This window comes from Hypanus sabinus, chromosome 4, assembly GCF_030144855.1.
Source record: "Hypanus sabinus isolate sHypSab1 chromosome 4, sHypSab1.hap1, whole genome shotgun sequence".
Lineage (NCBI taxonomy): Eukaryota > Metazoa > Chordata > Chondrichthyes > Myliobatiformes > Dasyatidae > Hypanus > Hypanus sabinus.
The window spans coordinates 111,805,776-111,819,859 of record NC_082709.1 but is presented as its reverse complement, the minus strand read 5'-3'; the positions used below and the strand labels follow the sequence as shown (position 1 = coordinate 111,819,859).

General features: G+C 43.9%; 1 protein-coding gene across 1 annotated transcript in view; it reads right to left on the bottom strand.

Annotated features, from left to right (window-relative positions):
• Positions 1-13,969, bottom strand: part of kpna3 (karyopherin alpha 3 (importin alpha 4)) — a 92,758-nt gene extending 78,789 nt beyond the window's left edge. Inside the window, exons 1-2 of the mRNA XM_059967901.1 lie at positions 13,777-13,969; positions 10,454-10,498 (exon numbers count right to left, since the gene is read on the bottom strand). Coding sequence (XP_059823884.1) covers positions 10,454-10,498; positions 13,777-13,845 — 114 coding nt within the window. The 5' untranslated portion in view covers positions 13,846-13,969. The remainder of the gene's footprint in view (positions 1-10,453; positions 10,499-13,776) is intronic.
• Positions 13,970-14,084: the final 115 nt, after the last annotated feature.

The following is a 14,084-nucleotide window of genomic DNA, read 5'->3' as shown; positions in this document are numbered from 1 at the left end:
TGACAAACTTTTGAAGGATGCATGACATGCCTGAAAACAAATCCTGGAGCAACAGAAAAGCTACCACAATTAAGTGCTCATGTCCCATCTGATCCATTTTTACTTTTACTTTGCCAAATGTCAAGGATACGTGGATGTACTGATGATAGTGGACAAGTTTTCAAGACAGGTGGTAGCTATTCCAGCAAGGAATACTACCGTCACACTTACAGCAAAAAGTCTGATCATTGACTACATTCCAAGACAGGGATTGCCGTATCACACTGACTCTGACCAAAGAACAATTTTCACTGGGAGTGTTTGTCAGGAATTATGCTGCCTGCTGAAAATTGAATGGTCTTTTCATTGTCCACAACTCCCAATCATTAGAACAGGTCGAATGAATGAAATCATAAAACAACAACTAAGTATCATGAAGAAGGCACCATGGCCTACAGCTCTTCCTATGGTTCTTAAGTTGTTTCAGAGCAACCCCAAACAAGAAAATTAAACTGGCCATTCAGGATAGTAACAGGGAAATATGTTACTGCTGGGAGCCCTCAATCTCAGAGAGGCTGATATACGCATCAACCCAAATTAACCCAAGCTGTCCAGTCTGCTTCTCAATAGGCTTCTGTGACTTGGGGTGATCCAACAGAAGGTGGACACATCTTGATTTCTGGTGAGTGATTCCTGATTAAAAATCTCATAACCAGCCACTAGAAGCTCAATTAGAAGGTAAAATAAATGGATACATGCCAGTCACTGGAAGTGAGCTAAAGTGGAATTTGACGAGGACAAGAAGTGCCATGGTTAATGTGCTAGTAAGCTCTATGCTACTGGGCTTCAGTGAGCAAATCACTAATCAGCCAGAAGACTACAGTCGACAGTTACTGGAAATTATGAAGTTTATTCTATTATTTGCTACTGTTATATTTTTGCCAATTTTTCCTACTCACAATGTGCCAATTGAGATGATTTGTAATACATAGTTGTGAGTATCACATGAATTTACTGATGCCATTAATGCCTCTAGTAATTGGGTATGTCAATATATACTCTCTAATGTCCTTCCCTTGGACAACATTGGTGGCGTGGAGAGGGGAGATTTGCAGCTTGGGAAACTGCCGGCCTTCCATTAAAAAAAACCTTGCCCAGGCTAGTGCCCTGGAAACTTTTCAAGGTGCAAATCCATGGTCTATCGAGACTAACAGAGGCTTTGAACATTTCATATACACTCTAAAATGTTCAATGCTAGACATTCCTGCAGATACAGAATGAACTTCTGTAAGCGAAATTCATTATCACAATCCATTATGCCTATAATTCATTATTCTCAAGGGAGACATAAATATGCAATGATCATGGCCCCCGCATTGTCATCTTGAACTAGATCATTTATGTAAATATAATCAGCATGATATAAGGAATCACATCATATCTGACCCTACTCATGTTTTTCCTAGGATATCTCTATACTACATCTAAGGTTCATGATAAAGTTATTGGATCTTTTCATGTGTTCACTATAAAAACTACCTTTTGTTTGAGTTACGGTTGGGCATAGCTCATGCAGTTACACTTTATATTTTAACTAAAGGGGATAATGACTGAAATTTTTGTTGACAATATACAGAAGAAAAATATTGCAGTTCAACAAGGTTCCTGTTAAGTATTAAGAAGTGGTCTAAATTCATGGAACAATATGTACTTTACGTGTGAAAATGAGGCATACACCTCTCTTCCACACAGACTTTACTTCCCGAGTCTGAAACTAAACGAGAAATTTGAAAAGTAGCTCATTTTGCATTGATTTAATTCCCATTTTATGATGTTGCACGGAATATACAGACAGATTAAAAGTAACTGATTTGGCTGATCACATTTATCAAGCAGTAGGTAAAATAGGTCAATCCGATGGATGGGATTTCTTTGACTAGATTCAATTAAGTCTAGGAAACTGGGATTACTCAACATTACGAGTCATAATATTTGTCCTGATAGGCTTTAACAAAATTTACTGTGTAATGCCCTGGTTAAGATTTCCACTGCTAAGCTGTGAGATGGTTTATATCAGTAGTTTTCTGTGAAGGCAGTATGCCATGCTGGGAAGTAGGCTTTGACTTCAGCTAAGGAGACATGTTGTCCAATTTAGGAATGTGTGTCAGCCAATCAGGATCGTGGGATGGGAAAGAAGTCTAGAGAGCTGTGGGGAAGGGTTCTCTGAAGGACAGTTGTTTAGTTTGGGGTCTTTTGGTGGGAGTTGCGGAGCAGAACAGAAGGGCAGATTCCACAGAATGCCACTGGAAGGAGTCCCTGTTGCAAGAAGTGTTTTTTGCAGATGAATGGCTCCAAGGAGGAAGGGCCAATACTCCTGAGAGAGAGTCAGTTAGATCGAGATGGACTCCGAGGGAAGTTTGGAATGTAGTGGGTGCTTTCACTCAGACTGTGGGCCCAGCATGTGAGTAAGGGATACACCCCGCTTATTCTAGTATAAGCACCAACACTTATGTGCACATTGGACTGGTTTAACTGTTAACAGTCCTTTTCTTTTCCCTATTAACTGTAAGCTGAAATTGACAAATATACTTCCTTTATAATTTCATGCGGTGCTATTTCTTGCCAACTAATAATTGTTTATGGGCTGTATTTACACAACATTCTCTCAAATCGAGGTTCCATTCACTGGCACATCCCAACTTTCCTATTTGGTTGAACCCCATCAGACCGACCTAGACATCCAGCATTTCCAGATTTTCTCACGTTTGTGATAAGAAAGTTTTATTTGTCACATGTACATCAACACATACAATGACATGTGTTGCTTGTGTCAATAACCAACACAGCTTGAGGATGTGCTGGAGGCAGCCTGCAAATGTTGCCATGCTTCAAGAATTCACAGACCGCAACAGAAATCACTGGCCTTGTAAAGTACCAAACCAACTGCACTACCTTGCGCAACCCAAGGTGGAGAAGCCTTGATTAGAGTATATAATGCAGTAACTAACAGATGTTTCTTTGTCTCCAGCTGTACAGTGGCATGCAAAAGTTTGGGCACCCCTGGTCAAAATTTCTGTTACTGTGAATTGCTAAGTAAAAGATGACCTGATTTCCAAAAGGCATAAAGTTAAAGGTGACACATTTCTTTAATGTTTTAAGAAAGATTACTTTTTTTGTTTCCATCTTTTACAGTTTCAAAATAACAAAAAAGGAAAAGGGCCCGAAGCAAAAGTTTGGGCACCCTGCATGGTCAGTACTTAAGACTTATTTATACTGTGCATATGGGGTACACCGCAGCCTACGCTGTAGCCCTGGTTTTCACTTCTGTGTTGCTCTACACCATAGCGAGCATGTGTTGGTGTGCGCCAGAATGTTAGTTGGCAGTGGGGTTTCTATGCCACTGAGTTTCTTTGTGAGAGACACAGACTGTGTAGGGTACAGCATAGGGTACGCAACAACTACAGCATAAATGTGCTGCACAAGTATAAATCAGCCTTTAGTAACATCCCCTTTGGCAAGTATCACAGCTTGTAAACACTTTATGGAGCCAGCTAAGAGTCTATCAATCCTTGTTTGGGGGATTTTCACCCATTCTTCCTTGTAAAAGGCTTCTAGTTCTGTGAGATTCTTGGGCCGTCTTGCATGCACTGCTCTTTTAAGGTCTATCCACAGGTTTTCGATGATGTTTAGACGTGAGGGCCATGGCAAAACCTTCAGTTTGTGCCTCTTGAGGTAGTCCACTGTGGATTTTGAGGTGTGTTTAGGATCCTTATCCTGTTGTAGAAGCCATCCTTTTTTCATCTTCAACTTTTTTTTTTACAGACGATGCGATGTTTGCTTCCAGAATTTGCTGGTACTTAATTGAATTCATTCTTCCCTCTACCAGAGGAATGTTCTCTGTGCCACTGGCTGCAACACAAGCCCAAAACATGATCGATCCACCCCTATGCCTAACAGTTGGAGAGGTGTTCTTTTCATGAAGTTCAGCACCCTTGTTTCTCCAAACATACCTTTGCTCACTGTGGCCAAAATTCAGCGTCAGAAGTTTGCAAAGGAGCATCTAAACAAGCCTGATGCATCTTGGAAACAAGTCCTGCGAACTGAAGAAGTTAAAATAGAACTTTTTGGCACGGGGGTGGATCAATTATGCTTTGGGCTTGTGTTGCAGTCAATGGCATGGGGAACATTTCACTGGTAGAGGGAAGAACGAATTCAATTCCAGCAAATTGTGGAAGCAAACGTCACGTCGTCTGTAAAAAAAAAAAGTTGAAGATGAACAGAGGATGACTTCTACAACAGGATAAGGATCCTAAACACACCTCAAAATCCACAATTGACTACCTCAAGAAGCGCAAGCTGAAGGTTTTGCCATGGCCCTCACAGTCCCCCGACCTAAACATCATCGAAAATCTTTCGATAGACCTCAAAAGAGCAGTGCAAGACAGCCCAAGAATTTCACAGAACTAGAAGCCTTTTGCAAGGAAGAATGGGTGAAAATCCCCCAAACAAGAGTTGAAAGACTCTTAGCTGGCTACAAAAAGCATTTACAAGCTGTGATACTTGCCAAAGGAGATGTTACTAAGTACTGACCATGCAGGGTGCCCAAACTTTTGCTTCAGGCCACTTTCCTTTTTTGTTATTTTGAAACTGTAAAAGATGGAAATAAAAAAGTAATCTTGCTTAAAACATTAAAGAAATGAGTCATCTTTAACTTTATGCCTTTTGGAAATCAGGTCAGCTTTTACTCACTTAGCTATCCAGTTACAGAAATATTGACCAGGGGTGTCCAAACTTTTGCATGCTATCTTAATCTCTACCCAGCACCTTGGGTCACCAAAACACTTACTTAGACTGTTAACCATAGCATTCTCGCACAAATATCATGAATCAGTCTGCAGATCAGTCTGTAAGTCTGCCACAGATGCAATTTGAGGAGACAGGATGTGCTGTGTGAATGCTGTTCAACCCCCATCCCCTACTGAGCACCTTGCAGGATGCAGAAGCTGAAGACATGATAATTACTGTCAGCTAAATTTAACAGTCTTGTAAACAGATACCAGGAGCCACACTTCAATTGCCAAAAGCACTCAGATCTAGTTGCTACCATTCAGCAGGTACTTTCTTGCTGTCACTTCAGAACCCTCTGCACAGGTTGTGGTTATGGTAAATTCTGCAGAGAGAGCAAGTCAAAAAGGTTTCAGGGGACAAGCTTCCAGTTAATACACAATAAAAAAGAAACCTTGATCAATAAACTTAGTAAATTAACTGTTTAAATCTCCTCAAAAACTCCGCTACCAGACACTTGTCATTCAAAGTTCTTCATGTCAATGAGCCTCATAGATAAACATTTCCAATCTTTAATTCTTTCATCTGTCTATTCAGCGCTTTACCAAAGGCCCTAGGGTTCTAACAAACTAATCACTTCCTTTGCTACTGCACAACAGTGGGTGGAACAATGCTTCTGATTAGCTTATTTATTGAATAAGCCCTTTAGGCACTTCGACCCATGCTATCCAGCAATCCTAGCCTAATCTCAGGACAATACAGTGACTAATTAACCTACCAACTAGTAAATGTTTGGACTAGGGGAGGAAACCAGAGCACCTAGAGAAAACACACATGCACACGGGGAGAACATACAAATTTCTCACAGGCAGTGGCAGGAATTGAACCCAGGTCATTGGTTCTGTAAAGTCTAGTGCCATCCCATCATTGGAGAAAGAGTATAAATCTTTTTATTGAGCCAGAAGTTAAGTTTATCTGCAAAATAGTACTACCAGCTCATCAAATGTCAATGGGGGAATGCTACCGACTGGCACATTCTCGGCTGCAGGAGTACATGCTAAGTAAGGGATGCATTGGAACTTGGTACAAGGGCCCGGTGCAGAAGGACCACAGTTTAGGTTTCTTCTCCTGCAGGAGTGGGATGGATTGGGTGGCAGGGAGTATACCCCTCAACTATGGTTGTATTGTACAATATGAACCAGCAGAGTGTCACGAGAGTGGATGAAGTTTTTTTTAAATGTATAGAAGGTAATAGTAATGTCTGTAAATAATTTAGTTATTAAACAGTTTATTGTAAATAATTTTGTGAATAAAGTATATTTTGATAATTAAAAAATCTGCAAAATAGCATCATAAAACTGGCCCAGAAACAGCCAAGAGTCAAGCATCCTCATCTCTAATCTGATTCTAACAGAAATACTGTGATCTGGACTCCAAAACTGTAACCACTGGCCAACTACAGGCCAGTACATCCTCATCCAATAGGTTATTAAAATAGTCACTTAAACTTCATTTTATCGTATCCAAGTACTGAGCCAACATCATTTTTGGGAAACATGTCAGTCCTCACCCTGTCGAACTTGCTCTTCAGTTGAGTGTAAATCCGTTTTAGATGCAGATGCGCAATGAAAGGGCGATTACTACACTGTCACATTGGCATCTCCAGAAAACCGTATCAACAATGTACTCACATATCAGAATTTGAGTTTAAATGTGTGTGACTATAATCTGCAGGCTAATTAATGCAAATTGTGCATGACAAATAGCATATCTTATTTAATAACCATGTATTTTTTATAAGACAACTGTACATGGAAAATATTTTTACATTAACCAGTCAGAAAGACACAAAGATATGAAAGCATCTAGAAACAAATGGTTGAAATTAAGCCATGGTTTAACATAATTCAGTATAAATCCGTGAGACAAAGGTGAAGTGTGTGAGTTGGAAGACAGACAGCAGAATGCTGAGGCATCTGAAGTTTATCATGATTTAAAAGATAAAGACAAATCAGAACAACATTGGAATAGTCAAATCTAGAAGTAATGCAACTATGGATGAAGGTTTGAAGGCTAAAAACACTGCATTAAACCAAATTCACATGCTGAGACTCCAAAAGTCAACTCAAAATGACGCAGGTATCCAATCAGGAGTAGAAAGATGGGGAAAAAACTCACATATAATCTGTTAAAGCTTCATGCAGACAAATAAGCTACTAGATCTGTTAAAGGACTTATTACACCACTTGTTGGCTTGCTACCAACAAAAAATCACATACACCATCGACATTTACAGGTGTTATTGCTAAATAAGCAGCCTATTCTCAACCGTCAGCAACATGATGGAAGTCTCAGTTGACAGGACTACCAAGAGACACTTATTCACCAATAACCTATCACTAAAGTATAACTTGGATTTCACCATAAGGCACCATAAGGCATAGGAGCAGAATTGCTCTACCATTCCATCATGGCTGATTTATCCCATCTTCCTGCCTTCACCCCGTAACCTTTGACACCTTGACTAATCAAAGAACCAATCGACCTCAGCTTTAAATATACTCAATAACTTGGCTTCTACAGCCATCCATAGCAATGAAATCCACAGATCCACCACCCTCTGGCAACAGAAATTCCTTCTCATCTCTGTTCTAAATGGATGTCCCTCTATTCTGAGGCTGTGCCTTCTGGTCCTCGACCCACTCACTATAAGAAACATCCTCCCCACATCCTCTCTCTCTCTCGGCTTTTCAATATCTAAACTCCAGCAAGTACAGGCCCAGAGCTATCAAACACACATGCATTAACCCTTTCATTCCCATAATCATTCTCATGAACCTCCTCTGGACCTTCTCAAAGACTCCACTCAGCTCAGATCACATCAGTTTTGGACCCAAGAGTTGAATTCTAGAGATGTGGATGACTTGTCCTTGAGATCAAGGCAGCAGTTGACCAAGTGTGGCACCAAGGTGCCTGGTAAAACAGATATTAATGAGTATTGAAAGGAAAACACTCAAATGGCAGGAGTCATAGATCACACAAAGGAAGATGGCTGTGGTTGGAGTCTATCATCTCTCTAGAATAGGGGTTCGCAACCTGGGGTCAACGGTCCCCTTGGCTAATGGTTGGGGCCCATGAAATAAGAAATGTTTGGAACCCCTGCCCTGGAGCATCACTACAGAAACTCATTGAAGCATGCATTTTGGTAGAAGAAATAAAAGTGTAGACTATTTTCTAAACGTATTCAGCAGCCTCTAGCATAAGATCACTAGTTCATCACTGATGACTGTTCAGTTCAAATCCAACATCATTCCTCAGCTAATGAATCTGCTGGTGCCTGCACACAGCAAAACAGTCGGGCTGGGTAAGTAACATTCACACCTCAAAAGGGTAAGGCATTGATCATCTTCAACAAGAAAAAAGTCTAATCACCTACACTTGACATTTAATGGCATCACCATTACTAAAGTCCACCCCACCACCATCACTATTGTTATTCGGGCAGGGGTGTGACCACAAATTCGACTGGGACAGCCATATAAATACCTTATGCCTACAAGAGCAGATCAGAAGCAAATGAATTTCTACCCAAGGCTTCCACAGGACACAAACCAGGAGTACGACAGAATACTTTCCACTTGCCTGGAGGTATGCAATGCCAATAACTCACAAGAAGCTCAATATCACCCTGGACAAAGAAGCTGACTGGCACCCCATAAGCTACCTTAAACATTCATTCCCTCCACCACTGACACACGGGACATGCTATGTTGATTTCAAAATACAGTACATCACCCATCTTTCATCACCATTGGATGCAAGACCAAAAGACACAGGGACAGAATAAGGTTATTTGGCTAATTAAGTCTTCTGCCATTTCATCAGCCCCAGTCTTCTGCCTTCTCCCTGTATCCCTTCGTGCCCTGACCAATCACAGATTTATCAACCTCTAACTTAAATATACACAAAGTCTTGACCTCCACAACTGCCTGTGGCAAAAAATTCCACAGATTCACCACTAAAAGGACGTTGCTCTATTCTGAGGCTGTGTCCTCTGATCCTACACGCTCCCACGATAGGAAACATCCTCTTCACTTCCACTTTATTGAGGCCTTTCACCATTCGAGTGGTTTCAATGAGATTTCACCCTCATTCTTCAGCATTCTACTGAATTCAGGCCCAGAGCCGTCAAATGTTCTTCATTTCCGTGAACCTCCTTTGAACCCTCTCTAGTTTCAGCACATCCTTCCGAAGTAGGGCCCAAAACTGTTTGCAATATTCCAAGTGAGTCCTCACCAGTGCTACAAAAAACCTCAACGTTACATCTTGCATTTAAGGAATCCTGCACAAGGACTCCCAAGTCCCTTTGCATCTCAGATTTTTGAATTTTCTCTCCATTCAGAAAACTCTACATTTTTATTTCTTCTACCAAAGTGCATGACCATATATTTCCTGACACTGTATTCCACCTGCCACTTTTCCCATTCCCCTAATCTGTTTAAGTCCATCTGTAGCTTCACTTTCTCAAAACTACCTGTCCCTCCACCTATATATCAGTCTCACCCGCAAACTTTGCAACAAAGCCATCAATTCCATTATCCAAATTACTGACATTTAGCGTAAAAAGCAGTCCAAACACAAGACCACTAGTCATTGGCAACCTCTTTGCCTCCTGCCTATTTGAGTTCGTTGCAAAGTTCGCAAAGATAGGTGGAGGGACATCTGCTTTTAACATGTTAAGCAGCTTCATGTGTGGTACCTTGTCAAAGGCCTTCTGAAAATCCAAGTACACAACATCAACCAACTCTTTGTCTAGCCTGCTTGTTACTTCTTCAAAGAATTCCAACAGATTTGTCAGGCAAAATTTTCTCTTGAAACCATGCTGATTAAATCCTGAAGGTCCATGCCAAACAGTAATGTGAGTGTATCTACAGCAGTTCAAGTAGGTGACCCGCCATCATTACCTGCAATTACCAAACCAGCAAAGCTTAAATGCTAAAAATGAATATGGTAAAACTCCGATAATTCAGCACCGTAGGGATCCTCGAAAATCTTAGCTACTGGTGATGACTGTTCACAAAACCGCCAACCTCAAAACAATGGAATCTTACCAATCTGAAATCTTACCTCGAAGCAATGACGTTACTGCCTTAGATATTAAAATGTATGCTGGCCAGTTAGGTCAATATCTAATTTAGTTATCTCCATGATGCTTTTCAGATCCAAACATTTCCATGCACCAGTGCAACACTTACAATGGAGACATCTTACGTAAGGGGTTCACTAGTTCCCTCTTACTAGTGACATTGGAGTTAAAACATTTCTAGAATATTTGCAAAACTTTCCATCACCAGGCAGCCAAGAGGAAAACCAACTTTAAAAAGTTAAATTATCAATGCAACAAGTCGATAACTTATGGACGTACGAACTTCCAAAATATAGTTGTATATACGATAATAATGTAACAAAGGTAAGTAAAATCCATGGACTGGAATTAACTGATTAGCTCTGTCAAAGTTCTTGGAGAGCTGACATGTGGCAAAATACGTTGTCAAATCAACGTGGCAACAGGACAGACTAGAGGCTCCACAATCCGCATCATTAGAAGTACATCACCCAACAAGTAATTTGTGTCAGCTGGTTACATATTAAAAGAACAAATTACAAAGCTCCATTAAAATGCTATTACCTTTCTTAGTTCCACGGTAACTTCATTTCGGTGCCTTCTCATCGTCTGTAACAGAATAACAATCACCCAGAATTAATCAACTTTCTCAACAAATTTCTGTGGTGTTAACATGCTATAAAGTAGTGAATGTTCAGTGGTACTTCTAACAAGTCAATTTAATATCAGGCTGTTAAATATTGCCCATGTTGAAATACACGTACACAGTTCTACCATTTAGACTAATATTAACCTACATGGACAGAGGCCTTTCTACCCATCGAGAACATGCTGATCATTGGCACTAATCCTACAGTAATCCCATTTTAATTCTTCCTACATTCCCCTCACCTTTCCCAGATCCACTTACCTACACACTAGGAGCCAATTTAATGGCTAATTAATTAACCAACCAAACGCACATCTTCAGGATATTGAAGGAAACCAGACACAGGGGGCGGGGCGGGAACCCATGTGCTCAATAGGACAATACACAAACTTCACATTGAGAGTAAAGACTGAATTAGGGTCAATAGAGCCAAGAAGTAGCAGCTTTACTGGCTGTGCCACTGCGCCAACCATTCCACAACCTTTAATAAAAAACAATTATAAAACTTCCAAGTTAACAAGTATTTTTTGGAATGATGAGTTTCAAACTTCCACTTTATTCTGTGTTAAATGCTTCCTGTAAATTCTCTCAACCACTTGTGAGCTTGTACCCTCCTGCTCGGAACCCACCCTCCAGTGGGAATCATTTTCTGCTCTATACTTGTCTTTATCCCCGTCATGTAGGTGGGATTGCTCTACCAAGCAAGATTTGTCTCCTGAACTCTGCAAAGCAAACACGCTCTTGTCTGGTTAGGAAAACATAGACCAGAAAGCAGTCCGCATGCTGGAGCCAGGCCAGAAGCACATAGTGAGCAACTTTTTAATTAAGTTTCTTTTGCTTGCGTCTTTAGGGATAAGTGGGGAGATAAGGTGGAGAGAGTTACGAGGGGGAGTAGTGGAATGAGGAGGCTGAATCACAAGTTTATTGAGGCATATACTACAATGATAGCCATGATAAATCTGACCTCTTACAGAATTAAGAATAAAGTATGAACTGTAATTCCTCTAAGAGGACCACAACCTTGTTGTGGTTTGGAGGCTTGTGTAACTCAATGACCCAGAGAGCTATGTTGGCTGCAGTCAGGGCCTTGTGCTTCAGCTCTAGGTAGGGTCACCCATACCAAATAGGTCAAAGGGTAGAGGCCAGACTAAGAATAGACCACTGGTCCACCAATTTCAGCTCAGGGTTAACAACCTTGACTGGTCAAAGTGATGGAGGACCTTCACTTCTGCCCTAATCGCCAGTGGCCTAACAGTCAGTCAGTACTGTGTGTACTGTAATTGTATTCAGAATAAACATTCAGTTCATATAGAGTACTAACAAAATGAGAAAATAGTTCATTGTTGAGCTGGTGAGGTCAGCTTAATCAGGCAACCTGACCTCGTTATTTTGTGTGAAGAGTTTCCACGCTCCCTAATATCTTATCGTGTCACAGGTGGAAACTGCACTCTACACTTAATTCAACATTAAGCTAACACAACAAAAGCTTTGAGCAACAAATTTCAATTCCATTACTAGCACATACAGAAAATATTTTACAATCCAAACATGGTATAGAATACTGTCTCCTGGACAGGGGACTACGGATTGCAAGAAACCACATAATGCAGCAGAAATGATCCTATTTTTCCGCAGCATCCCTCAGTTTATTTCTCACCCGCTTCTTACGCTGAGGTCAGACATATAGCTGCACAGAAGAGCAATGGTAGAGTGTGTTTGCGGACCCGTAGAAGGGGAAAGGGCAAGAGAACAGGTGCACAAAGCAACTGTGGGGGTGGGAGAGGGAGGACAGGGGAATGGTGTCCGGAAGAGAGGAGATGAGGAGGAGAGAAAGGGAATGTGTTATGGGGGATGAAGATACAGGTAGGAGGCATGATCAGCAGCTAAGGATACCTGCAATTAGTGGGTCTGTGATGGGGAGCGGTGCAGGGTTCGAATGGGATGGGGGAATTAGTAACGGGGAAACGAGACATCAGTATGATGGGTGAAGGGGTAGAGAAAGATGGGGGTTCATGGGGTGATGGGCAGGGATGGGGACGGAGGAGGAACAGCAGGGACTGAGGGGCAGACAGTGGCAGGGGTCCAAGGATTGGGGCCTTTAGTGATTGCTGGCTGTGATGCACGGCGCAGGAGGGGGAAGAATGGGAGTTTCTGGGATGATGGCCACTTTGGGTGGAAATGCAGGATGGAGATAGGAAGCGGCTGACGAAGGAGCAAAGGGGAGGTTGAGGGGTTCAGGGAGGGGAGCAAGGGATTGGGGAAGGGGGAGGGTAGGGCAATGGGAGCCTCTGCAAGAGTGGCATGGTGAACTGGGGGCAGAGGTGGAGCGGTGCGAACTGGGTGTCGGGGAAGAGGGGGAGGTGGGTGTTGGGGGGGAGTGGGTGTCGGGGGCAGGGGGAGGTGGAGGTGGGTGTCAGGGGAGGGGGAGAGGTGGAAGTGGGTGACAGGACGGAGAGGTGGAAGTGGGTGTCGGGGACAGGGAGAGGGGGTGCCCAGGGGAGAGGGGGAAACGGGGTGGGTGCCGGGTTGAGGGGGGAAAACGGGGTGTGTGCCGGGTTGAGGGGGGGAAAACAGGGTGTGTGCCGGGTTGAGGGGGGAAAACGGGTGGGTGCCGGGTTGAGGGGGGGAAACGGGTGGGTGCCGGGTTGAGGGGGGGAAACGGGGTGGGTGCCGGGTTGAGGGGGGTAAGGTGGGTGTCGGGGTGAGGGGGAGCGGGGTGGGTGTCGGGGGAGAGAGGCGGAGCGGGGTGTAGGGTGGGTGTCGTGGTGAGTGTTGGGGGAGCCGGGTGGGTGCTGGGGTATGGTGAGGGAGTGGAAGTAGATGAGGAGGTGGTGAGTGAGTAGGGAGGGCTGAACGTGGAGGGGTGGGGTGTGCGTGGAGTGACGATGGGGTGTGCAGCGGCCACGGGGTGTCTGGTGTTTGTGACTCGCACCCTCACCTCGCCCGGGACCTGGAGCGGCCGTAGTCCCCGCTCCAGGAGCGTCGTTCGTCCCGGGCAGGGACGGGGCCTACAGCCGGGTGCGTCTCCGGCTGCGGATAGCCGCACTGAAAGCGGTCATCCCGGGAGCTGTCGGGCTCATGTGCTTCGGCTTGCCCGGCGCCGCCGACAACATTCCCTGGATCGCTGCGGCCAGCGGCAGCGCCCAGCCCACTGCAGGCCGCAGGCCTCAGGCCTCGCCGGCCCACCCAACTCCGCGGGCCGCGGGTCCCGGTTTCATCCCGGCCCGGGACTGCTCACCTCGACATCGCGGCCCTTGTTCTTGAAGCTTTTGATGCGGTGGTTCTCGGCGGCGCTACTGTCGGCCATCGCGCTGCTCTGCTCCTCCCGCCACCCAGGAAATGAGAGAATGTTCCACAAGCGGAGCTACCGGCGGCTGCCAGCAGGCGGCGACAACTCGCCCCTGCGATAACGGCGGCTGCCAGCAGAGGGCAGCAGGCGCCGGGGTCCCGGGGCCAAGGGAGAGCGGCCAGACCACTGGCAGCTGCAATTGCGTGTCTCGCCACATGGCGGCGTGTGTCGCGGGGAAGAGGGCGGAGAGCAACCGC